At 47.1% G+C, this 26,691-nt stretch overlaps 1 protein-coding gene across 1 annotated transcript in view; it reads left to right on the forward strand.

The window, feature by feature from the left end:
- igsf3 (immunoglobulin superfamily, member 3) overlaps positions 1 to 26,691 on the forward strand; it is an 86,245-nt gene that overhangs the window by 46,676 nt on the left and 12,878 nt on the right. Inside the window, exons 3-6 of the mRNA XM_084363061.1 lie at positions 5,334 to 5,753; positions 9,532 to 9,918; positions 13,445 to 13,852; positions 17,444 to 17,869. Of these exons, the coding sequence (XP_084219187.1) occupies positions 5,334 to 5,753; positions 9,532 to 9,918; positions 13,445 to 13,852; positions 17,444 to 17,869 (1,641 nt within the window). The remainder of the gene's footprint in view (positions 1 to 5,333; positions 5,754 to 9,531; positions 9,919 to 13,444; positions 13,853 to 17,443; positions 17,870 to 26,691) is intronic.

A 26,691-nucleotide genomic window follows, 5' to 3' on the forward strand; every position in this document is an offset into this window, starting at 1 on the left:
CTACTCTATATCAGTCCTTCTAGGAAGCTGCTATCAGCAAACCCTGTGAATTTTGTACGACCGTGAATCTTGATGCAGTGTTTGCACAAAATTGCAAGGTCGTGAAGCATATCAGGTTTTGGCTCCACTTAATCACAGGATTGTTTGTTTAGGTCTTTTTGTGGGATTTGTTGACTGCAAAAAAGTATATTATTCCCAGATTTGTCTTCTAAGGCGATTGTAGTGTTTGTAAATAGACACACAGCAGCTCTGGTTAAGGTTCTCACAAGTGGTGAAAGTGGGTGTGTGTGTGCCAGAGAATGCCATCTCATGCTGTTCCTAATCCCTCCCAGATTGGGGTCAGTGGGGCTGTTGGAGGATCTCGGCGTGTTTACAACCTCAGCCCGACCCTCGGAAACGCTAAGATTGACTGCTGCTATCTGATTGGTTCTGCCGCCCAGACATGTCTGTGTGTCGGGATGTTACTGGCCCAGAGGACTTGAGATGAAGTCGGAGTGTTAAGTACCTACTAAGAAGCGGGCCGAGGGATGTGAAGAATCTGCCCGCTGTTGTCACACTGTCCCCTCCAGGCGGGTCCGCAGAGGGGACGCGAATTGAACTGTCACAACCCGTGTTAGGGATGCGGTTGTTATAGTAACTACCGGCTGTTCTCAGAGGCCTTCAGCATCATGTGGGAGGGTTGCTATGGCGATGGCAGGTTGTAGCGTAGGTGTGTTGTTGTGGTAACTGTGTGTCTATGCGAGCTCAGCTGCCGCTCACTCAGTGTTGACTGGAGAGTCGGAGTGAGTGAGAGGACTTGGCAACACCAGGTCCTTTAGGGAGCAGAGCACGTGTTATTAAGACGATCTGATCTTGACGGAGCACCTCGTAGTTTTGTGATGTAAATATATATCACAACATGGACGCAACATTGCATTCAGAACTGAGCCATGATGTGATTCCACTCAGAACATATCTGCAAAACTCACCCATCTTGTTTATTTTTAATGACTCATTTATTTCTGTAGACACTGGCACGAGATCATCTCATCACATTACGGTTCCTCTGCAAGTTAGCAAACGATACTATTGAAAAATAATCGCCCGGCAGTTTCCGCCATTAACGTGAGCAGATTGCTCAGCCTAAACCTGCAATAAATAAAGCGTCTGAACATAAACAGTAATACAGGCCTGCTAAGATTCCCATGTTAGTCATTTTATCATACAACAAACAAACAAATACATCACCCGAATAGTTTTATCGCAGCCCCCGACTACCATTTGCCTCCCTTGATGCTCGGCTGTTTATCAAGCACTCAAGGTAATGGAGAAGAGGATTAGAGGACATATTTCAGCCAGGCCTCGTCAGTATTTTAGGGATTGCTTTGAACTATCGCGGGAAACTGTTTATTTTTGTCTGGACTTATATCTCCATCTCATTAATATGCCGCCGCGTCTGACCCACCTGATTACTCCCTTTCTTTCCCTGCCACTTCTGCTTCATCGTTGCTTTCTTTCTTTGAGTGTCTTGTTAAACTCCAGTAACCAGATGTCAAGCCTCTTCTCTCCGCCTCCTCTATCTTTTTTCTCTGATCTCTCTGCCTTTGTTCCCCCCGTTTGTTTCATTAGTGGTGTCTACTTCTCTGTTCTCGCAATCCCCCATCTCTCAATTTTACTCATGTTTGCACACAAAGACTCATGAGCACACACGCTCAGAAACATGCCTGTGTGGTATGTATGTACTGTAGTACACACATCAATGATCGCTTGATTGAGCTTTTCTCTTGCATCTATGAGCCGCCAGAGATTTTAGGACCCTTTGAAAGAATATAACATTGGACCCCTACAGATCACCCATGTGGGCTGCCTTTCTGTAACAAACCACAGCTGCTAAACCCATTTCATGACCTCAAATATTAATAATAAATGTGCCTTTTCTGGCTGGAATCTCTACCGTAGTCCGATCCTAATTACCTCTACATCATCATTTCAACCACCATTTTCACAGAGCAGGTCTGCACATACTACTTATGCATACGACTATTTGAAAGTAGCCTTCTAAGTTGTATTAACAATGATCTATAGCGTGAATAAATCTAACTACAAAGATGAACTTTAAGGAGGTTGTGATTTCACTGTTTGTTTAGAATCAAATAAACACAATCAAAAAGCCGTCACGAATAAACCGTAGTCTGAAAAGTCTACCGGTCACGATAGTTGGCCTACTGTTTACTGCTGTAGGTGTGTGCTTTGTGCTGATGTTAGCTGCTGAAGGAGTCGCTCACGTTCAGCTCTGTCCCTTTGGCTCAGTGGCTGTTAGCTTAGTGCTACTGAGTTAGCCAGCTGCTGAACAACAGGCTCAGTGGCTGTGTACTGTGAGCGCAGCACATTGTTGTCATCACAAACCACATCCAACTACCTCATGTCTCACTCGCATGTAAAATGCTTATAGAATGGGTAACAATTTGTCACCCTTTGTTTTATCTTTCAACCCTTTCCTGCCTTTTCTTTCCTTTTTTCGCCAGCCTTGATTTGGTCATGAATAATTGTTTGACTGTCTGTACAGACGGCACTGGCTGGGCGCTCAGCACACAGACCAGGACGGACTGTCAGCTAGCTTCCATTGTTCCGACTTGTGAGCACAGCTAGGTGGCACTCAACCGTTCAATGTTTGTACTGAGGAGTTTGATATGACAGGGTACCTGGATGGTTTGAGCCAAGAGGAATGGACAAATACACCATAAAATGTCCTGCATGTTTTTAGATGTTTCCCTGCCCCAGCACACCTGATTCAAATGACCAGCGTATCATCAAGCTCCGCTGAAGCCTGATGCCGACCGGTTCATTTGCATCAGGTGTGTTGGAGCAGGGAAACATCTGAAACATGAAGGGCAGGGGCCTCTGAGGACAAGGACTGAACACAACTGTGGAAAAATATCATGTTGGGTGCCTTAAATAATTTCCTCAGTTAATTTTTGGTCTATTTTCACATCGCATCTTTAAGGGCCCCTGTCTGTAGGGCAGCAACTAACAATTATTTTAATTATTGATTTTTCTACGGATTATTTCCCTGAATAAAGATGCAATATGTAGACTAAGAACTGGCCACCCATCATATTAATACTCAAATCAAACGGGGGCAGTGTTTCACCAGGGCAATTGCTAACTGCTGCAAACGATAGCTGCCTTTAGCAAGTTATCTCGGTTAGGTATTCATCTATCGGTCTGGATTGGGAGCTCAAATCACCAGCGGAGAGGAGCTTTCAACTGGCACGGGTCAGGGCTAACTTCAGTAGGTATCTCACCTTTAGTGATGAGCTGTTATTCTGTAAAATGTCAAAAAATATGTGAAAAATGCTCATCACTTTTTCCTAAAGCCAAAAGAGATGTCTTCAAATTGCTTGTTTTGTCCAGGTCATATTCGAAAACCCAAATACTCTTCATTCACTATCATAAATGACAAGAAGAAGCAGCAACTCCTTACGTTTAAGAAGCTGAAATCAGCAAAGGTTTGACATTTTTGTTTGTGGGCCCCCGGACTCATCCTCGCTTTCCCCCTTTTGCTACGCCCCTGATGTTTCCCCATAGCAGGTGACATGAGGGGAAGAACAGACCTCAAACACGCTGATTTGTAGTCTTCACAATGACAATCCCTTAAGAGCCCCAATAGCCAAACATCTTGACAAAGCACTCCACTAGCATAAGCTCTCACAAAGCACTTCCATTTTCAGGCTTCTTAGAAGGGCTCACAGTCACCACATGGTAATACAAGAAAGCTTCTCTCGGCATTTATTCGCTCAATTCATTTCATTCCAGCCTAGCTTAAATGGTTGACTGCTGTCCATTGTGAGCAGCGACGACTTTGTATATTCTGTTTATCAGCCGTTGTGTACAGTATGTGTATGTGTGTGTGTGTGCACGTACATGTGTTTGTGTGTGCAGTGACACCATTCCTGTGCTTGGAGCCTACGCCAGTGAGGCCATGCATTGTATGAAGATAGGAGGACAAACAGGATAGCGTCCAAACACAGCTTTTTGTTATCACGACCTTATGACCTTTCTTCTTTTTTTTTTGTCGTCATTAATCTGTTATGGTTTTGAAATCATAGGTCCAGTGCTTTCTATCACTCTCTCGCTATCTTTCTCCCTTCGGCACCCACTCGCATACAGTGGCACATATCCAAAAATACTCCTTTAGCTCCTTTTTAAAAGCTATACGTGTTTATTTCTGTCGATGTGTGGAGCGTTTACAGCCTGTTTTCTTAAATTATCCCATCTTGATGTCTCTGTTGCTTACTAGCACTTGACTGTCCTCCCTCTCTCATCTCCGTCGCTCTCAACCATCTGGCTTGAAGTCCGTCTTCTGTTCTCGGTTGTGTTGGAGATGGAAAGGCTGGGATGAATTTATTACTGCATTTATATTTATTTTTTTAACTCTCACTGTTTGTATATTCAGTATGTGTGATCAAAAAATACTCAAAAGGTTTACTGAGACGAAGAGCGGCTGTTAAGATGCCCAGCGTGGAGCTGTTGTGTTGTGCTTTAGCAGAGCACATAGGATATAATCAGTCTGAGAGAAGTGCCGGAGTGCCCCCTGAGGCATCTGGCTGATTGAGATTGAGAAAACGCCATCAACGCACGGTGACATGTGTAACTCATGTATGGAAGCGGAAATAGAGGGCAGTCACCTCAGAACAAAAGCTTGGTTGTATTAACACCTTTTCCTCACACTCGGGACTCAATCAGATTCTGAATCGCTCCCAGCTGAATGCTTGTTTATTTCACTTCCGTAATAGTAGGCGTTAGCAAAAAAAAATAGTCTGCTTTATTATGAAAAGGCCTCCACATTTAACAATGTCTGTACAGAGTTTAAGGGAAAACTTTTCTCACCTGACTCAGGATGTTTGAGGGGCGAGAAAAATTAAAAGGGCACCAGCTGTATGCGATGGGACACCAGTGTACGGAAAGAGCACCCTAGAGGCCACTTTATCGCCTTTTCTCCACTGGAAGGGCACCTTAGAGGGCACTTTTTCATGATTTATCTACCATAGGGGCATCCGAGTGGGCACTTTTTTTTCAAATATGGGGGCACCAGCTGCAAGTGGTGGGGCACTAGTGCATGAAAAAGGCACTGAAAGGGCACGTCACCATATTTCCCCACTGAAAGGGCAGCCTAAAGGGGGATTTATAAGGTTTTATCCACCATAGGGGCATCCAAGAGGGCACTTTCGCAGCGTTTTGTCAAATATTGGGCCCCGGGAGGATTGCCTGCGTCCACCGGCACTTACATCCCAAACAGCCTCCATCTTTCTTCACTCTGACTTACTTTTCTCTCTTCTTTTTTGTTTCCACAGTCATCGCCGACTCGTTGACAGTGATAGCTCCAGCCCAGACTCTGTCCAAGGTGGAAGGCGACACGCTTCAGCTCACCTGCGAGGTTTCTCGGACCACGCTGCAGCACACTCACTTATCGGTGGGTTGGTACCTGCGGTCCCCGGAGGACGCGGCGGCCCCACCTCAGGAGCTCGTCACCTTGTCGAGGGACTTCGTTCTGCGCTCCGGTGGGCCGTACCGGCAGAGGATGGCGGCGGGGGACCTCAGGCTGGACAAGACCAGCGCCACGGCCTACAGGCTGACCATTCACAAGCTGCAGCCGGTGGACCAGGGCCTGCTCTACTGCCAAGCCGCCGAGTGGATCCAGGACGCAGATGGCAGCTGGTTCGCCATGACCCGCAAGCAGAGCGAGAAGACGCAGCTCCGCATTCAGCCCACTGGTGAGTAAAGGGAAGAGAAGGAGGGAGGTTGGGGGAGAGAGGAAAAGATGCTGGTCTACTCTTGGGTCCCCTTTTGACAGACACACAAGCATGTGGGCCGGCTTCCTCTGATTGCTGATCGGTATCTCGCGCTAAGCTCATTAGCTTACTAAAAAGGGCTTAACCAAACCTCCACAGACGCCCCACTTTTGTATTTGTGTCTGTGTGACGGGCAATATTACAAGCACCACCAAGAATAACTTAACCAGCTCCAAACAGCGTGGGTGCCTGACATGGGAGGCATATGGATTCCACATATATATAAACAATCTCCTAGGCAACAGGTAGCCCAGAGATCAGAAGCCAAAAATGTTTTATCAATGACTCACTCCTCGCCAACAATGGCACCAGTCTGGTTTGTAGCTGAGTGCATTAGTGGGAGAAACCTCTCTGGTTCAGTATGGTTGCCAACTCTGAAGGAGGAGATTGTCTAAAGGAAGGGAGGAAGAGGGAAAGGACAAAGTTTAGAACGGGGTGCATGATGTATGATGCAAGTAAGTGGGAGAAACAAAGAGTGTGTTGGGGTGACTGATGGATGAGCAGGCCTCAAGTCATAATGATCTAATAAGCTGTCAGAGACAAAGGCATCTTTATGACTCCTCGCATGCACTCGTAACCTCCCACCCGAGCCGACCCCTATCGTACCCACCGCGCTGTATTCCTCACCCATAAAGAATCTCTTTGTATGCTTCCAAGGAAGGGCGACGGAGATGGGTGATAAACCGCTCTCGACATTAGCTCAATTACCAAGGCAGCACGCGGTGGCGAGTGGTCTCATGCCAGTAAATCATTTCAAAGTGGAGTCGTTCCTCCATTAAGCGTCAGATCCGCTCTGGACCGCTACAACTTGATGGTGCCCCAGATAGTGCCGGCTCGGTGGATGAGGGGGGAGAGAGCCGGAGCGGGGATGTAAAGCAGGTTTGTCAGATGAGTTCCTGCTCCTTCAAGGAGGAGACAAAAGGCACAAAGAGCTCCCCCCCCCCTCCCAGCACCCTTCGTCACTCTCCGTCTTCTCTGTAATCTATAATGGATGGAGGTGTTGTTGCGTGACAAAGAGAATACAGCAGGGCTGTGTGTGGGGCTCGAACTTGAGTATATGTGTGGAGTTTCATTTTGATTTCCCCGTGTGTACTTATTGCTCCGGGAGGGCAAAACTTGCACACCTTCAGGCTGGACTGGTGTATTTGATGTTGCACCTGTCCGTGTGCAAATTTTTCCGAGAGGGGGATTTAGAAAGGAGAGGGCGCTGCACCTCCATTAGGCTCCTATTATAAAAGATGGAGTGGATCTCAAGACAGCCCCATCACTAGCTAATCACCCACAGCTTCAGCATCAGAGAGAGGAGCGACGGACAGAATCCTAATGTACCTTTCGCTCTCACTCGTCACCATCTCACTCTTTCTTTTCTCGTTTTCTCCCACCTCCTCCCTTCCTCTCACATCACCTCTCATTTTCTGCAGTCATGTCTCATCACTGCACTTTTCGTCTTCTTCACCAACTTCCTTCTGACTCCTCCTGCTACCTGCACTTAATACTCTTCTTTTTCCCTTATTAGCTCTAAACGCTACCACATGCTGGACCCGGGAGGGTGTTTTCTAGCCTGTGTCTCCGCCTGCATCCTGCTGAACTCTCCCTGTAAAACACGGCACTAATAGAGCTCCATGCTGAGTGGTGACAAGGTCTTGTCAAAGCAGGTCACGGCCCTTTTAGCTTCACTCCCTCTTCCTTCAAAATTAATCACACTCAAATGTCATAATACAATGCTCTTGCTGCCTTTTTAGCATCTGTGGGGCTTTTTCATCATCCCTGTGCCATTGTTTGCATGCATGTGTGCACTCCTGTTGCAAGCACTCATTATTTTCACCATCAATTATCATCATTTAGACTGCAAAATGTCAAATGTAGTGGAAAACTTCAATCCAAATGAGACAAATGCAAAGATATCCCTTTAATTGACAGCAATATAGAACCTGTGCGTGTAAACAATACCCCTCTCACTCCCACCATAATGTTCCCCTGCATAACGAGCTCTATACCGACAGCAGGCTTTGAACTTTTCCACATGAGTGTGTTTCTCAGGAAGTCTGTTTAAAGTCGTTGTAATTACAGCTCGGGGCAGCCACCTCACTGAGAGGCAAAGCAGCCGTCTCTGATACATACTGTGCTCATCATCTCGAAATTAATACAGCAAATACTACTGAGCACACACAGCCCCGTACACGCACGTGCAAACATGGGCGCACATGCGCAGACAGCCAGCATAATATGGCGAACACTAGCAGTGTTTACTTTCTCTGCTCTGTCTTAGAGAGAGAAGAGGAGGAGGAGTGCGCCTGACTCTGTTTCAGACTGCTGAAGAGAATTTTAATTAGATGTGTTTTTTATTGCAGAGGTGAAACCAAGGGGGGCGAGAGCAGCGCGCTCTGAAAGATCAGCGTTTTGCAGGAGCGATGCACTGCGTGACCTCAAGCTTCTCTAGTTTCTACTCCCTCTCTCTCCTCGCCACTAACCGATGCTATTTTATTGCCCGGTCCATCCTTGACCACCTCAAACCCCACCTTTAACAGCCACCCCCGCAATCCTCTCCCTCTCTCTCTCTCTCTCTCTCTCTCTCCCATATAAAGAAAAACGCAGCAGTGTCATGCATTTCAGCTGCAGCCCATATTTAGACATCAGCCTTGTTTTAGACATCAGGAGCAAGTTGTTGTGGGAACGTAACAAATATCTCTCTTGAAGTGATCTCCCACACACCTACGCTCTTTCATATCTGCAGCTTTATTTAAAATCCAGTGCTGCATTCAAGGGTTTTGTTCTTTTACCTGTATTGTATAAAATTCTTATCTGACAAAGACACAACGATGTGCAACATTCAAAAGGAGGATTTTCTTTTTTGTCTATATATCACAGAGCGCGTGTTTCCCATGGAATGTGAAACTTTTTACAGCCTCCTCACATTTCTGATTGTTCTGCTAAACATTCCTTTAAAGATATCATTTATAATATTTGTGCATCAAAATGACCTAAAATGATGAGACCTTTGTTACATATTTAGTTCAGTTGTGTAAATACAGCATTTCCAACAGAATGGCTGTGTACCTGAGGAGAGAGGGCAGGGGGTTGCTTTAATTCTCCTCCTTAATTGTACCTCTATCTTTAATTTTCTCTCTCCCAGCATCGTTGTCTGCTTTCTTTGTCAGCAGTATGTTTTAAAAGGTCGCCCAATGGGTGGCTGCCCAAAAACCACACCTCGCTTTTAGGTCTTGTTTCACGATTCCACATGTGGAGGAAGCTTGTTAATTATGTAGCTGCTCAAAACCCACCAAATGACCTCTCAACAACCAGGTGCACTGACAAAACAACAGTATGAGTAGACTTGTAATAAAGAGGAGAGGTTGCATCACAAGTAAAGTGTATGTGTGGGAAACACTAGCATTCTTATCCTTAATGTAACAATGGTTTAATTTGGTCATCTGCTACTATAACTCCTGGGGAAACATCAGATGATACATCAGAGAGTGAATATGTGAATACAATTTTAAGACATTACCTCTACCGTGAACATTTCTATCACTGAATAATTTCCATCGGCAATGGTGGTGGTTTAGCAATGAAGACAAAAACTCCCATGATCCTATGCTACGTACATCTCTTGTTTCGAGACCCCAAGCGCCAGAAGTTGCCCTCTGTGTGTTTTAACCTTTATTTTTCCTTCTCTTTCCCCTCCATCTTTCTCACTCAGATCGGGACTTCAGCATCCAGGTGAGCACGGAGCGACGGTCCTTCACGGCCGGTGAGCCGCTGGAGCTTCGCTGCACCATCGAGGCCCAGAATGTGCCGGAGCGTTTCTTCTCGGTGTCGTGGGTCTTCAGCAGCTCACCGGTGGCCGTGGTGGGCCCCAGTGCCGTGCCTGTCCTGGGCCCCGATTACTTCGCTCGCGAGGCCGCCGGTCACATGACCGTGCGCAAAGAGAGCCCCAACGTGCACCTCCTCAAGCTGCAGCACCTGCGTCCCGAAGACGCCGGGAAATATATCTGCCGTGTGACGGAGCGGGAGAAGACGCCCACTGGAGACTTCATCGACCGCAGCAAGAGGTCGCGCAATGTCCAGATCACAGTCCAGCCGCTTAGTGAGTAATAATCTGTTCATGAGGCCACTGGCTTAGTTGTCCTTAGTTGTCAATTACACTAAGAATGATGAGCTTTCCATAATAACAGTTTTATCTTCATGTAGGCAGTGTGGGATGTCATGCTGTGCTCTTCTCTAGCCTCTCCCTCTATCTGTCTGCCTCTGTCTCCCCCTCTCTCTCTCTCCAAGGTGGCCTATAAGAGATAGTCGCACAGCCTCTATTGTTAGCTGTGGGTAAGAGGGGAAAGGATAATGCTACTCTTATTCCTGATGTATTTTCTGTTTGAGTGGATTGCTAAGGATTGGTAATGCAGCATTATGGTCCTTTCCATTTCCTTGGCTTAGCTGGGAGGGAGGGTAACACTATAGTAGGATAATGGAGAGCAGAGGAGTCCAGACTCAAGGAGTCTGTGCTAACAGCCATGAAATTAAAGCGTGGAGAAAGAAAAGCAGCAGAGAAAGGCGCCCAGTTCTCCAGGGCCCTCTAAGTGGTTCCCCTGGCTAAATTAATGTGTTCTGCTGGGGCTAGACCTCTTCAGCTGGGTTAAGCAGGGCTGGCCGATGGGGTTGTGTCAGGCTCGCAGCTGAGCGGATGCAAATTTACAGTCCAGCCTTTTAAAACCCTGCTCACAATCCTCTCATCACTCACTGAGATTTCTCTTCATCTTGGTGGCAGCAGGAAAACGCCCCTCTCTCCGGTTTCCCCCTCTCTTCTCTCTCTACCTCCACGTCTCATAGGACTGGAACAGTGTGTGGAGACAGCTGCTCACAGCATAATAAAACATAATAACCTCAGAGTAATATCTCCTCCCAAGCAGCCAACGCTACCTTATCCTGACCGCTCCGTACCCCCTGCTAAATCAGCCCAAAACAATGGCCCTAAGCCTTGCAGCAGTCTCCGGGGAACCTCTCTGTATGGGAGGTTTTGTTTTTCCAACAAAAGACCTTAATGCCCCATAAAGGATGTTTATGGGGTTTACACAGGATAATGGCTATGGTTATTGGGAGAGAACTTCCGCGAAAAACACAGCAATGGTGGTCGGGTGGACATGTATTTCATGCACAAACTATCCGCGCATACCTGCAAACAAACTTGCACGCGATTTCAAGATGCGCTTCATCACTGTAATTGGGGGAATTGGGTGAGGGTTGGTAATGAGGTGCGACAGGGGTTAAAGTTGATGAGTCGGAGGCAGGCGGAGGTGACAGCAGAGGAAAAGCAGAGGTAAACACTTGTGACAAATCAGTGTTGATGGATGAGTTTACCTTTGCAATGAGAAAGGGAGAGAGAGCTTACATGCCACACCGAATCTCTATCAAACGGTCGAAAGGACGAGTGCAAGGAGAGGGGGAAAAAAAGAGGGGACCGACTGTAGGCAGTATGGTGGTACAGTGGTTAGCACTGTTGCGTCACAGCAAGAAGGTCCTGGGTTCTGCCTTTCTGTGTGGAGTTGGAGTTGCATGTTACTCCTCCTTTAGACTTTAGACTTTTTATTCATCCTTCATCGAGGAAATTCACTTGTGACTCCGGTTACTGGCGTAGGATCTGGAATCCCTCGGGATGGGTTAAATTCAGAAGTGCATGTGCTTAATAAAGATTCTTCTTCTTCTTCTAATAGAGGTAAAATATCTTCTGTGGTAGGGGAAACTGTGAACATTTAACCTGTTCTCATTCCTGGACGTTTATGTTATAGAAAATGATCCTAAAGTGCCTATCCCAGCCTATAGTCCAAATTAAATTCAAATCTTGTTGAACCATTTGGAGTACAAGCATGATTTGGGGCTCCTTTGAAAGGTTATAAGCTGAATTTCTTCCCCAAACTGTCAAAAAATGTATCTAGAGGAGTTTGAGCACACTGAATTATTTATGTTTTTTTCACAGCTACATTTTTTTTAATGCAAATATAAGCCTGCAGACGACCTGTAACTGCCCCTAATAGTTGGAAAACACAATGGTTCCACATTATATAGTCTTACAAATGTAATAACACTATAACTGAAAATGGACACTTGCACTTGCTTGGACACAAATGCTTTTCTGAGGAAATATCCAGGCGCCTGGCAAAAAAATGCCATTTTATGACCTCAAAATACCACTGCCTGAGAGTAAGAGGGGCAAAAATTCATTATAGTTCTTTTATTTTCTTATTTACACTAAGTTTGTGCATATAAAATAGTCAAACAAGTGCTCAGATGGAAGAACAGCCTATTCAAAGAGCAAACTGCAATGGTCAAGAGCGAATAGAAAGAAGAGAGAGTGGGTCACTTGTCTACACGGTCACTCATTGGCTGTTATAAGCTCTAGGGCGGGCATAGAAGCTCATATCTGCTCAGATGAGCTGTCAATCCAAAGGCTGCCGTCTCAGGATCACCAGTGTAGAGGGATAACGCAGTCTGCTGTGAAATGAGGAGGTTTTTTTTAATCTGAGATTGCAGTTTTTGGCTATTGTGTCAAAATGTAATCATGGAATACTGTGTTCTGTACTAAATATGTTACTGAAATGGATCTACTGGACATTAGGGAATAAAAAGACACTTTTTGTTGGATTTGATGCACTGCTGAAACACAGGACAGAATAGTTGGAGAAAGGCAGAACTGTCCAGATACCAGACAATTTTATGGGAAGAAGGTAGTGCGTGTCTACTCGCATAGCTGTCCAACAGTCCTCTCTTCCCGTCTCGCTGTAAAAAAGTGATAGAATACAACATGCTCTTGGGCTGTGGAGAGAAAAATATGAAGCTGTTACAATGAAAAGAAGAGGAAAAGGATGAAGGGTTTTCCCTTTGTTCATTTGAGTGTGATAGAAGCGAGCAGCGAGTTTATTCCATATTCACAGAGAGCTCATGCTTATTAAGAGGGCCGGCGAGCTGAGAGGGAAGCAGCAGAGCTTGGCCTGAGGGGAGAAGGGGGGGAAAAAAAGAAGTGAGAGACTTTAAGCCACACCCCCACGAGACAGTAGCACTGGCCCCCGCTGAGCTGAGAGAGCTTTTGGGTCAACCAGAGCTCTGCTGTGTTTGATGGACGTTGAAGTGATGAGAGTCGAGATAAAGCAGAAAAACAGAGCAGAGGAGCCAGTAAAGACTTTTATCCTCCTCTTCTCCTGAAGTGCTGCAGAGCCCTGTGATCTGAGCCTTTGCTCCTGGTCCCGCCTGGACTTGGTCAACAAGTCACACAGGGTTCAGAGGGACAACCTCAGCACACAAACTCACCAGGGCCTCTTATTCTTGCTGTCACTCTGGTGTGCCTGAGGCCAGTTACCAAACCGCACCATCGTCCTCTCACATTCACACACATGGACAGCACTTGCAGAGGTCGGATGGTGTTATGCTCCAGGGAACAGGCTCAGCAATTTGTTTTATTGCCCCTGGCCTCCTGTACTCTGAATGTTTTAACCCAGGCAGTGTGGTTCTTGTTGTCTCTGTGATTCATCCTTTTGAGGAACTTTTTCTCTAGTCCTTGTACGTGTCCCATCTCTTCTCATGCTCACCTCCCTGCTACCTCTCTCCGTTTTCTCTTCCCTTTTCAGAGAGCAACATCACAGTGGCTTTATCCAGCAACTCCTCAGAGGTCCTCGAGGGGGATGTGATCCAGTTGACCTGCTCGGTCTACACCACCACAGGCCCCCTGTCTGTTGTGTGGCAGTGGACGGACAAGCAGGCGGCTGGAATGGTGCAGGAGGTGGCCTCCCTGGATCGGGATGGCACTGTATGGCACAGTCCGGCCTACAAAGAGCGCTCCAGCTACGGGGAGATCCGTGTGGAGAAGATGCAGAGCGACACGTTCTCTCTGTCCCTGTATAATGCCTTACCTGGAGACGAGGGCCAGTACCGCTGCACAGCCACTGAGTGGCTTCAGACCGGCACTGAACCGGAGCTGACCTGGGAGAAGATCGGAGAGAAGTCGGCCACCAAGACAGTCACTGTGAAGACTGTTGGTAAGTTCCTGCCGCCCTAATCTAACCCCAGCAGTAAGGCACATCAGGTGGAAGGGGTGGGGGTGGGGGGTCTCCTAATGAAGTCTCCTTCATTAGGAGACTATAATTTGGTAATTAAAGGGTAACTCCACCAATTTTACACATCAAAGTGTGTTTACAGGTCTTATGCAGTACTACTACATATGTGAACAAAGTAGCATAAAGCTTTCTGTGGCTCCAGAGGAAGCTGCATGTAATCTGACGAATTGCCTCCAGTGATGTCACTCAGTGAATTAGTTGCATTATGGGTAATGTAGGTGTCAGGTTTTGCAAAGCAGTCCTCTAGCCTAGCCTTGGACTATAAAACTGATTACAGCTGTCCATAATGAGTCCAGCAATCAACAAAGCAGAACCAGAAGATGGCCATTTTTTCCCCCCAAGGCATTCCTCTTTCTTTTCAAAACCTGGTAGTTACATTACCCACAATGCACATCGGTGTGGTGGATTTTCTGCACAGACACAGACTGATTTTGAAGATTAGTTAAGTTAATATTGATCAATAAGGAGATGGGGCTCATGCAAAGGTGCTAAATCATCCCCCATCTCTCCCACATTTAGACAAACTAACTTTTTTACAGGATTTTAAAAGACAAAGAAACAATATGAATAAAAATAGCATATTTCTTTACTTTAATTAGTCAAAAACCACTTAGAGAATAGGTTATGTGGAAAAAAAGAGGCTTATTGAGCACAGAGAAGCAACAGAACAGTTTTTTTGTTGTTTTGATGAGTCAGCTGCAGCTGCAGGTTTAAGTGTCCTCAATCATATGGATCAATTTCTTTATCCTGCTGTAGTATTATCCATTTCTGCAGATGTAACTTCAGAAAATGCACTGCGTCTTACAGTTTTTATATCTAAACATTAAAATGTGCGCACCTCATATCCAGAACACTTCCCGTCCCCCATCAGAAATCTGTTCCTGGGTGCACAGTAGGACATGTAAAGACAGCGCGTCTTCACACATGCGCCACTCAAAAAGAGGCATATGGGTTGTGATTCGCTAACGACTGATGAATGGAGCGGACAGAACATGCAGTCCACATTGTAGAATACACCATGGTTTATTCATGCACCGCTCAAGGGAAGGAGCTATTATGACATACGCACACACACACACTCTCACACCACCTGCCACACGTCACGAGCAGTGCTACCGTGACACCCATCGTAGATGCACACACACACACTCACACACACGACCATATGGATTAGCCAGAATTATTAGAATGGAAATGCAGCGGCAATGTGTTTCACAGTCTGTGGGTCTCCTCTGTCAGTGCTGAGTTAAGCTGAACATCCTCGGTACAGGCCGAGGAAGCCACTGGAGCGGAGCAGTGAGGAGTTGGCAGGCCAGGAACACTGTGCTCAGTGTACACACATACATACACACACATAGTCGACGGATTAGCTCCCTGCAGCAGCACACAGCGGTGCTGCAGAGAGGAGATGTCAGTTTTTAAGTGGCCATTTGTTAAGTTCGGGCAACAACAGAAACATTAGTTTGAGGAACAAGGGACGCATTATGCAAATCGGGGTAAAGAAGTCCGAAGCTGCTCGTCTCTCTTCAGTCCTCGACGTCTTCGCTCCTCCATGCTTGTTGATCAAAGGATTTTCTAAATGTGCACTGTTGTGTGACCGTCAGCGTGCGTGTTTTACCTCGTCTCTGATTTGTTTTGGAGCTCGTTTTTCTCACTTTAGCTCCCAACTATGGTGTTATTGGACGTAAACCCGCCATGCGGAAAGAGCACTTTTTCCTGTGTTTCAACTTTCTTCTCTTCCACCACTCTCGCCTCGCTTCTTTAGTTCCTGCACCTTATAAATAAAAAAGAAAAGTTTTACTTCCCTCTGAGCCCAGATTAGGATTCATACTGGCATGTCCTCTGAGTGAACCGGACCACAGACTGAAGCTCAGGATATTATAATATGTGGTCACTGTACAATCATTTAGTTCATAGCCTCCTCCTTTATGGACTCCCTGCGCTTGCTGACAAGACCTGGAGGGGATGGAAGAGGGATGTCCTCTGGGAGCCTTGTGTGGCACGCTGAAGACAAAGGTGCTTCGTGGAGAGAGTCTCCTTTCCAGCTGATCGGCTTAAGGGGCCCTCAGGGTGTCTGGGGTGGCAAGTGTGTAAAAGTGAGAAGCCAACACACACACAGGAGTCTCCCACTCAGCCACACGCACTTTGTACAGCGAAAGGGTACTCATTCATGTTTATTCACACAAACAAAAAGAGGCGAGTTGTATGGGAAGAAATGGATCGGCGTGAAATCCTCTTTTCTGTCACAGACACGAGCAGACGGTGAGGGACATGGAGGGATGGATGGATGGAGGAGGGGGAGCATGCAGGGAGATGAGAGATAGAGTGTGAGAAGGGAGAGTTATTGTCTATTAAAGAATTATGGCCCCAGGCGCTTGTCCCAGCAGTAGCCAAGTCTGGACAGAAAGCCATCGATTACACACCCTGAAGGACACCGAGGGTGATGGCTGACGGAGGGAGAGAAGAGGGTGAGGGACAGATAGAGAGTGACGGCGGCTGTTGACAAGAGCATAATGGAGAAATCTGCAAAGTCTCAAGGAAATGAATTGTCTGCGCTGGCAAAAATCCAGTCCTGATCAACACGTCCCTCTGTCTTTTTTTAATCTCTTGTATTCATGCTCAATCATTCACATTCCCTCCTCGAAATGACCCTAAAATAGGCCGGCGGAGCCAGGTTATTAAAAGGCCATGGAGGAAAAAAAGGGATTTTTTTTATCTACCGTATCTTACTGTCTCTTTCTCTCTCTGGATTCCTTTGCTTTCCAGTGTGGCTGTATCCTGGCAATAACATATGGAGTTGGGTGAACGTTTCAGCTTAATGAGGATAGTTTAGACTTGGCAAGGAGCGGGGCGTGGATCGAACATCGGCGCTTAGAGGAAATCTCTCCCCTGGGTTTTCTTTGTTGCATCACCCATTCATTTTAAAGCGTGCTCTCACAGTCGAGCACACAAACTCCGAGTAGTACATACATACATACACGCACACATTCATAACCTTAATGGCAGGCTTTTGGCCGTAATAACAGAGGGAAAAGCTTTTGGAGATTGAGAACTGCCTTACCAAGTCAGTGCACTTAAAGTAAATACTTTCTGTATTTTGTTCCAGCAGGGGGCTTTGTTCCTCTTGGTAGCCATGCTTAAAAGGAAAGTTTCTTCCTGGAAAAGCGATTACGAAACCTAACATTATTTTGAGCTTTGAGCTTTGACGGAGCAGAATCGCTCAGGATCGACTACTCTTTTTAAGCTTTCATCATAAAAACATTATTTAAAGGGGAACTATGAAGAATTTTCATATTTACAATATTAATGAGGTAATTATACAAACTCAGAAATATTTATGCCTACAATATAATATAATGAAGAGAGTTTGTTTATTTAGTTTGTTTGGGAATATAAAAAAATCAGTCATGAAGACCTTACTCTTCTGATTAACATTTCTTCCCCAAAACTACGCAGTGCACCTTTATCAGTCTGACATCCTAACATCATCTCTCCTTTCCCTCCACTTTCTAGAGTCCTCCTTCATGGTGTCGGCCTCATCGCGGACGCCGTCCGTCACCTTCGGAGACTCCTTCGACCTCCTGTGCCTGGTCAAGCCTCGTCACAACCCCCGCGTCCCCACCTCCGTCACGTGGCGCTTCATGCCAGCCAGCACGGACGCTGACGGCGAGGATCAGGGAGAGTTCAAAGACCTGGTGACTTTCACCCGCGAGGGCACGCTGCAGTGGGGGGAGCAGCTGCTGGGGCTGGGTACCCGTACCACGGTGGACCGCTCCCACTCCAACACCAACTTCCGGCTGTCTGTGACCCGCGCAGGGCGTCGCGAGGCGGGCAAGTACCAGTGCACCGCCGTCCTGTGGAGGAGGAACTACAACAACAGCTGGAGCAGAGTGGCCAACCGCACCTCCAACCTGCTTGGCATCAGCGTCCTACAGCCAGGTAAAGCTGCATGGCTGCTTGCCAGGCAGACACACACCTAATTGGGAGGGACATAGAGCAGCACACAAACAGGGACAAACACAGATCCAGACACACAGTCAAACACACACACACACATCAAGTGAATCCAGCAGAGCTTAGAGGATTTCTGCCTGCTCTAATTGCTCTTAGTCTCTGGTTTAGCCTCTAATTGGAGTGTGCGTGGACATGTCTGTGTGTCTGCGTGCGCTGGGCAGGGTGGGGTCTCCTAATGGAGCGCGGTGAATGGATTGCTAAATATCCCACAGGAAGAGAGAGCCGAGTGAAGGAGGTGGAAGAGAGGGAAGCGAAAGGATGGAGACAGAGGGAGCGAGAATGAGTGATAAAGAGAGCGAGCAATCTGTCCTTGAACCTTTTTCCTCGGCGGAGGCATTAAACTGTCTCCGCCGCCCTCATTGGCCCTCTGTGCTCCACACGCACACACACACAGTCAGACACAGCCCAATTAGTGGCTGAACACAAACAACAAACACACACAGACACACAAAACACACACCCTCCCAATTTAGCCCAGTCTGGTGTGCCTCTACAGTATGATGCTTCATTTATTCAGGTGAAGGTGCCTTAGGCAAATACTCATCCTGCTGATGAATAACAATAAAAAAAAAGCACCGTCTGGTTTTCAAAGCGGTCCGGCAAAGCATCATGGTTTCTGAAGTACCGATAGGGTCCAGATTCGGTCGATTTTGAATGATGAATATGAGCGATGTGGGACGAGAAGTCGGTTTTAAACTTGAGAAAGGCCAAATATTCGTCTGCGATGTTATATCTGTGTGATTGTGAACGTCTGAATAGAAGTGCTCGAGCTCGTGTTCGCTGCCTGCCTGCGGGTCTCTTCGATGTTCAGGTGAGGATAACTAAGCCGGTGTATTGAGTTCAGGGGGCAGACTGCGGGGATCAATAACACTTTCAAAGCGAGCCAGTGGAATGTAGTCGCATGTACAGTACAGAGAGTCTCTAATTCCCCACTTCTATCGATTCAGATACACACACAGATGCAAACCCATGTAAACAAACTCGCACTCGCACATTCATGCGTACAGAAGCAGCTCGGCGGCGGCGCCTCACTCGCTCGACTGAACGCGCTCTGACCTTAACCGTTCGCGCAGAACAGCCGGCGTCCCCCGGCCCTTCAGCAGTTATTTGGAAATCGACTTATCATCCTGAATGCTCATTTAGCCTCCGCCCCCCCCCACACACACACACGTTGTTTATCCTTAACCAGAAATCTTAACCGCGCACAAACATAAACATTCTGCAGGGGTATAAATACTGGGTCCTCCTCCCACTCCTGTCTTCTAGCAGCATCTCCATGACAAAGTGATCGGTTACCTTGGTAATGCCATCAGTAACTGTGACGATGTGATCAGTTGCCGACCGAAAATGCCAATCAGTAACCATAACAGCGTGATCACTCTGTGTGTGAGGGCACCGTCTCACAGGGGGGAAGGCGAGTGAGTAATTCCTTTATCTCATTGGCTGTTGCTCAGTCCCCGGTCATGCTGCGCTCGTCTCCTCCACCTCCTTTCCCTTTTTTTTTTTTAATATTTAAAAAAAAAATCTTTTTGGGTTCGTGCACGATCAGACCTTCATTTAGACCGATGATTCATCTGTCAGAATGTAGGACGTCTCTCTCTGCCTCACGCCTCTCCTCCCCATCTGCTTCTTTCCCCATTCTCTGCTTCTCCTAAATGTTAACCACTCCTGGCTAAATGAGCGGCTGGCATTTTCAGGCCCTCCCTCCGAAAGGAGCGGGATAAAGGGGTAGTGCGTGTAATGAGGTGTGAGCGAACGCAGCATCCGAGCAGCTTCATAATTGAGAGACTTTAAATCACGCCTCCATAGGTTACCTGCTCAATATGTATGAGCTGCCTCCACCAGCGTTGTGTGTGCACATACATGATCGTGTGCATGAATGAGCCCTCGCATGTGGTGCGCCTCTGAGAGCTTTCATATGCTTACTTTGCATATATACAGAAGCCTACCTCACCCCCCAATCTCCGGCGACACAACAGCAGACCTGCTTCTCGGGAGCTTTCTGACGGTCCGTTACACCACCATCTTGTAGTCAGTGCAAAGACGCGTGTGTGTGTGTGTGTGTGTGTGTGTGTGACAGACATAAGAAGGTTTATGAATGCGGCACGACACTCCTCATTAAATCATTGTAGAACTTCAAAAGCGGAGAGTAACTAGCACCAGAAATGGCGCCCTTGATCCTACATCCATGCATCTTAGATCAGCCGTCGAGAGGAGTTGGATGTTGATAAAAGCTGGACCGAAAACACGACAGAAGCAGTCAGCCGGTCAGTGTGACACTCTCATTGGAGCTAGGCGAGGGTGCCTGTAGCCCGGCCCAGCCCAGGCCTACTTCCTGTCCCAGATTGCATTAGCAGCACACTGCCTGCGTTCAAGTCTCGTGGGTGACATCAGAGGAGTTCACCACCATATCCACAAGCGCACACACGCATACATACATATACAGTACATAAAAATGTTTATGTTCCTTGTGAGGGCAGCTTGCCTCGAATCATCCACCACAGGAGTACACACACCATCATGTACGTGGATACACACACCGGTGGGGGGTTTACCTCCCGGAGCCAAAGTGTAATTATCTTACAGTAGAACACGATTCAATATTAGCCCCCACAGCAGAGGATCGCCACAAACACGCACACAAAAACATAAACACACAGTATACAGCTCACCATACAGTGATATTAGATTTCACCTGATTGAGTTTTCTCTTTGTCTCCTTCTGAAACGCAATAATGGCAAACACATGTTCGGCATGGCAGATCACCAGGGAAGCCTCAGTCTCTACGACACAATCTAATATCATCTACTCATAACTCGCACGCACGCGCGCGCACGCTCCACATCTCTCCCACACACACGCGGAGAAAACACCCCAAAACTAATTATGCCGAATCTTCCCTAATGGAACGGAAGTTTAGATTAATGATGGTTTTGGGAGTTCAATACGTTTTCTTTCTCATCATCCGAGTGTGCGCACGTGCACGTTTGCGCGTGCGAGCGAGCGAGGAGCGGGATATTAAGAGCGTCTGGTTATTGGCTGAGCTGGAAATGATGATGGTGATGATGGGGGGGTGGAGAGGAAGGGAGGGGAGGGGAGGGGTGTCCCACTTAGAGTTTCTCCCTCATCTCGCTTCGCACACCTACGCTCGCCTGGCTACCTTTCACTCGCACGATCAAACATCATGAAGACGAAGAAATGGATGCCTTTACTGTTTTTTCTTTTGCTTATTCTTATCCTTCTTTTTGTTTTGCTCTCTCGTGGTTGGGCTTTGAGTTAGACGATATATGCCTCCTACTTTATCTTGTCCCGCTCTCTCTCTCTCTCTCTCTCTCTCTCTGCGTCTCTCTCTGATAGTTCTTGAGGGTATATTCCCATTTAATATGGGCTGGCACCAGCAGATGCCGCATGTGCCGCTCTCTTTTCATGCCAGCGAAGTACTTGCCACCCAGCCGTTATTGATAGCAGCGGCGTCGCTGCGGCGGTGATTGGAGATTCCTGCTTATCAGGGCATGGATAGGAGCTGTCTGTCTTCATTAGGGCCCGGCCTATCGCACTCATGTCCTCCTTTCTCACTCTCGCCTCCATCTCTGTCTTTCCACATTTGGTTCTCACTCTCACCATAAGTCTCTTTTAATGTCTTCTTTCCCCTTCACTCGCACTTAGCTGCATGTTCCCCTCCACGCACGCCCCCAGTTTCTTTCTCACTCTTGTGATTTTTCAATATTTTATAATTCCCTGCTCCCCTCCTCCTCCTCCTGCTCGTCGTAATTCTCTCCATTATGTTTACATTTTCCTTCAAACAGCTACTTCACCATTGTCAGTTTCATAAATAATAAGGAGGTGGCAGCGCGTATGTGTGCAACACACAATATGCTTCTCCCACAGTTTAGACAAATAATCAGAGTGCACGCGCTGCACACACACACACACACACACACACACACACCGTCATAATGGGTGATAAATGAAGAGCCTTTGAGGGATGCACTGAAACAGAAAATAATTTCGTAAGAGACTTTTGATTAATCACGTCGCTTTCAGACATTCAAGGTCAGGCTCCTTCCTTCCCCGTGTCTTCCTCCTCACAAGAGCAAACCCTTACGCCCTTGTTCTCGCACGGGCACATTTTTCTGTCAAATCCAATCCAATCTAGGCCTCATTTCCTATTTCACCCAAATCTGCAGACACAATGAGATTCTCTGTGTTGTGTCCTCCTTCCATCTCTCTTAAGCACCTGTGTGTGTGTGTGTGTGTGTGTGTGTGTGTGTGTGTGTGTGTGTGTGTGTGTGTGTGTGTGTGCGTGTGCGTGTGCGCGCGTGTGTACGTGTGTGCGCACGCGCCTGTGTGTCCTGCTGCTGCTATAATTGAAGTCGTAACTCAGAGCTAGCTACAGTGCTGCTGCTCCCCATGTAAATCAGAAGCTAATAGTAGGACCGGTTCTGGAATACACACACACGCACACACCAGCCTCTAGCCTGCACTATCTGAATGACCACTGTTCTCTGTGGTTTAATGAGCATTATGTGTTTTATGCTTATTGGCAGACCTGTTTCAAAAACACACACACACACGCAGGCACGCACGGTTCAATCGGACACGTCTTCATGCTCTCCACTCTGTGCCGGCTTCTTTTTGGCCCATTAATCTCCCAGAGTTCCCCTGCCATGACCCCGCCCGCATCTCACCCCTCCCTCTTGCGCATCCGTTTCCCCGTCAGGCCGGCCTGCGTCCAGCAGTCACTCTCTCAGACAGGCAGGAGGAGGGAAAGTGCAGTCAGTGCATCAGTGTGTGTTCGTACTGATGGTGGAGAACAGGAATATGCATGCATGTGTGTGCGTGTGGCTCTGTCTGGGTGTGTTCGAGGCTTCCGCTACGTGCACAGATCTCCATAATTAGCCCAGTCTTAATGATATTGTAAGGGGAGTTGGAAAGGGGAGGAACAAGGACTGGTAATATCCCTGTGACACAATGGGATCATAGATACATCGCAGTCATTAGCATAGAAATTAGTCCCCCAGTTCGGCAGAGGAGCCGCTTCTCAGTCAGGGGAACCCCATCCCTCACTGGCTCTGACTAGCAGCCTGCTCTGATCTACGCCCGCGGTGACAGAGGTCCAGACGGGCCAGGGTGTTCAGCATCCTGTGTGTGTTTTTGTGTTTGTAGTCACAGAGGTTTGCGAAGAGCAGCAAGCCAGAGTGAGCTGTTCCACGGGGGGTCTAAAGCCCTCAGTCCTCCTGACATGCTCGGGGTCCTGGCTGTGGATTAGCCCATGGCTGTGCTAATGCTAATGCTAAAGGAGGAGCAGGCAGCCATTAAGACTTTAAGTCCTCTGGCGTGGAGCTTGAGAGACTGCCTGCTGCTTTTCTGAAAATCCCCCCAGGAGCATGTTCACACTTTCTGTCTTTTACATCTCTCTCATCTTTTCCAGGCTCTCACTCTCACTCCTCCGCTCTGTGTTGTGAATATATCTGCTCAGTTTGGTGATATATATCCCTAAACTCTCCCTACTTTTCTCTCGTCCTGTCTTCTTTAAAAAAAAACATCCCATCCATCTACTTTAATTCATCCCTCTCATCTCTTTATGTTTCTTTCTCTGGCCCACTCTGGCCTCGTTCAGCTAAGTGGAAGCATTGCATCTGTGGCCCAGTGGATAAGTCATCAGCTCAGTGGTCATTATGCACATATTAGACTATATTTAAAAAGAGCCAAAATGTTAGCCGGAGACCCCACCAGCACCTCCGCTGTTCGCACTTCATTTAGGCTCCATGAATATTCATGAACCCACAGGTGAGGCCGATGAATATTCATGCTAGTGTCAGGTGATTAGGCAGAGTGTGATCAGGAGAGACGTAGATCATGCTAACACAGAAACGGGGGGAAGAGGTGATGACTGGTCAAAACAGAGGCTGCGATGTGACAAGTGACAGGGGCAGTGGCAGAATCAGGATGTTTGAGGGGCAGGGGCAGAAAAAACAAAAAAGGCACCAGCTGTAGGCGGTGGGGCACCAGCACGCTGAATGTGTACTGCACCCTAGAGGGCACTTAATCACATTTTCTCCACTGTAAGAGCACCCTAGAGGGCACTTTATCACATTTTCTCCACTGTAAGAGCACCCTAGAGGGCACTTGATCACATTTTCTCCACCGTAAGAGCACCCTAGAGGGCCCTTGATCACGTTTTCTCCACTGCAAGAGCACCCTAGATGGCACATTATCTTGTTTTATCTACCATAGCGTGCACTTTCACCCCTCTCCATTGAGTCCAACAGTGCAGATGTTAGAAGCGGAGATTTCAACTTTGACGCTGCGAGCCGGCCTTGTGTTAAAAGACTTCACCTGGAGCGTAAAACAGAGATGTGTAAAATGAATTGAATTTCCTCTGTAGCCAAAGAATAAAGGGTAACACTCTTTGATTTACAATTTCAGGCTGTACTCTCCTCCTCTGAACATTCGGCCAAGCCGTTTCCAAGCTCCTTTGAAGTTATCCTAAAAATGTTGTTACGTGTGTGTGTGTGTGTGTGTGTGTGTGTGTGTGTGTGTGTGTGTGTGTGTGTGTGTGTGTGTGTGTGTGTGTGTGTGTGTGTGTGTGTGTGTGTGTGTGTGTGTGTGTGTGTGTGTGTGTGTGTGTGTGTGAGAGCTATGGTTAGTGTGCGCTGACCTGCCACAGTGGCATCCTTAGCTGTGTACATCTCCTCCCCCCGGACTCAAACTTGTTTTCATCTGCTCTGCTTCGTAGTTGTGCAGCGCGGCTTTGGGGGGTTGGGGGTACACTCTGCTGTCTTTCTGTCTTATCAAAACCAGGCTGCTGTTTGTAGCCTTTGTGTACTTACCTCCGCTGATAAATAAAAGGAATGAAGACAGCTTTGTCTCAACTCTGCACTTCCTGTAGCTATTAAACGAGACAAATTGGGCACACATGGGTAGGGGGTGAGACGAGGGTTCAATGAGCCAATTAGCGACTTCACAGATTTGTGTGCGCTGTAATGGCGCTACATGCCCGGCGAACTGCTGAAACACACAAGTCTCTGTAAGAGGCACTCTGTCTGCATACTGCTCAAATCATTAGATCTCTATTCTGCTGCCCAATAAAATATTTTTCACACACTTTGCAGGGCAGAAATCCCACTTTTAATTAAATTTAATTAAACATGCTGTAAACAAGGCTGTGGCCTCATTCAAAGGAGATTTTTGTTATTGGAAGATAAGTTCAATGAGGTCCTTGAAGGTATCGCAGCCATACCTCAGTGTTCATTAAGATGGGGTTGCCCTGGTAACCACAGAGGCAGGTGAAGTGTTGGGAAAGCTGTCAACTTTCATGCTTAAGGTTTACTTTAAAATTATGAGCTTTCTTTATCTATGCCTGATTATACAGGCAGTTTCCGCCTCCTTCTTTCCTTGTGCAGAAAATAAATTAAAAAGACAGCAAAACAAAAACAAAAAACACGGAGGAGAGGAGAAGCATGTAAAATGAGCCTGCATGCACTTCCCTTCTCACTGAGGCCAGGTTTGACTGGCACATGAACTAATGCGGAGCAGTGAGAACAAGTGTTCCCAATAATGGATTTGTCTTACTTTGTGGATGCACCCGTGAGGCTCATTAAAGAAACACAGTAGCGGAGAACATGCGATCACACTTAAAATATGTATTGACAGGCTGACTGCTCTCACTGTTGAGGGAACGCATATACATGGTGTGCGGCCTTGTTAACAACGTACCCCGCAGCATAATGAATCCACCCTCATCAATACCGCAAATATGTAAACACTACATACTTAATGGGCGTCATAAAGAATTTTTGAGCTGGTTTGCTCCTGCTTGCGTCAGCAGATGCATTGATGTAACTGCGGTGGGCTGGCAGTGCTGTAGTTGAAGGGAGAAACTCGCGCTCACTGTGGGGAATTGACACGTGTCCGAGGATGTGACAGGCTGGTCTGTGAAGTCGCTGTTCTCTTACTGAGACATTTCACAGCGAGAGGATTCTGCAGGGAGTGCAGACTTTAAGGTTGTTTTGGGACATGAAAGGACAGCATTTCTCTTCCATTTATTCCCCTTCCGACTTTCTGCCCATTGCGTTTCAATTTTATAAGTCTCTCTGTCTCTGCTTGAGTGCGTACTTAGTTATTATAACTTGTAATAGCTCATGATTCTACCTAATAGGGCTTGAATAATTAGCCTATTTTCGCTTTGAAAAGGCATTCCTGTAAACACTGATGTACGGCAGCAGGCTCTCAGCCCCCAGTTTTTCTCCTGGCTGCGGATTCAAACTTCAAATGGGAATCGGCAGAGAATTGCTTTGTCCTGTGCCAATCCAATCCTGCATGGTTCCACTTCAGGAGGTTCGGAGGTAATTCTCCTACAAAAAAAAAAAAAATGATTGCCAGGATTCTGCGGGGCTCGGCAGTAATTCCGGATGGGAAGATTGTCAGGCTTCCTACCAAGTCTCTAGTGGCTACAGAGGCAATGATGATGACTAATTTGAGATGCTAGCTCGAAATACCGTTGCACAACTGGGTGGCCTGATGATGCCTCGCAGCCAAGCATCTTTTGACGTTTGCAACCGAAAGTGTGCGTATGTGCCATGCAGATATACAGGATCACAAACAGCCATCACACGCACAGCAATCTGTGGATAAGAGTGAGGTTGTCTGGGCAGATGGCTGCGACCCCAGGCAGTCAATCAGCCAGTCAGTCATAGAAGAGCTTAGCATGAGCTGGGAGGGTGAAACAGAGATGCCGGGGCTT

The sequence above is a fragment of the Pagrus pagrus genome (assembly GCF_965226575.1).
Source record: "Pagrus pagrus genome assembly, chromosome: 9".
Classification (NCBI taxonomy): Eukaryota; Metazoa; Chordata; class Actinopteri; order Spariformes; family Sparidae; genus Pagrus; species Pagrus pagrus.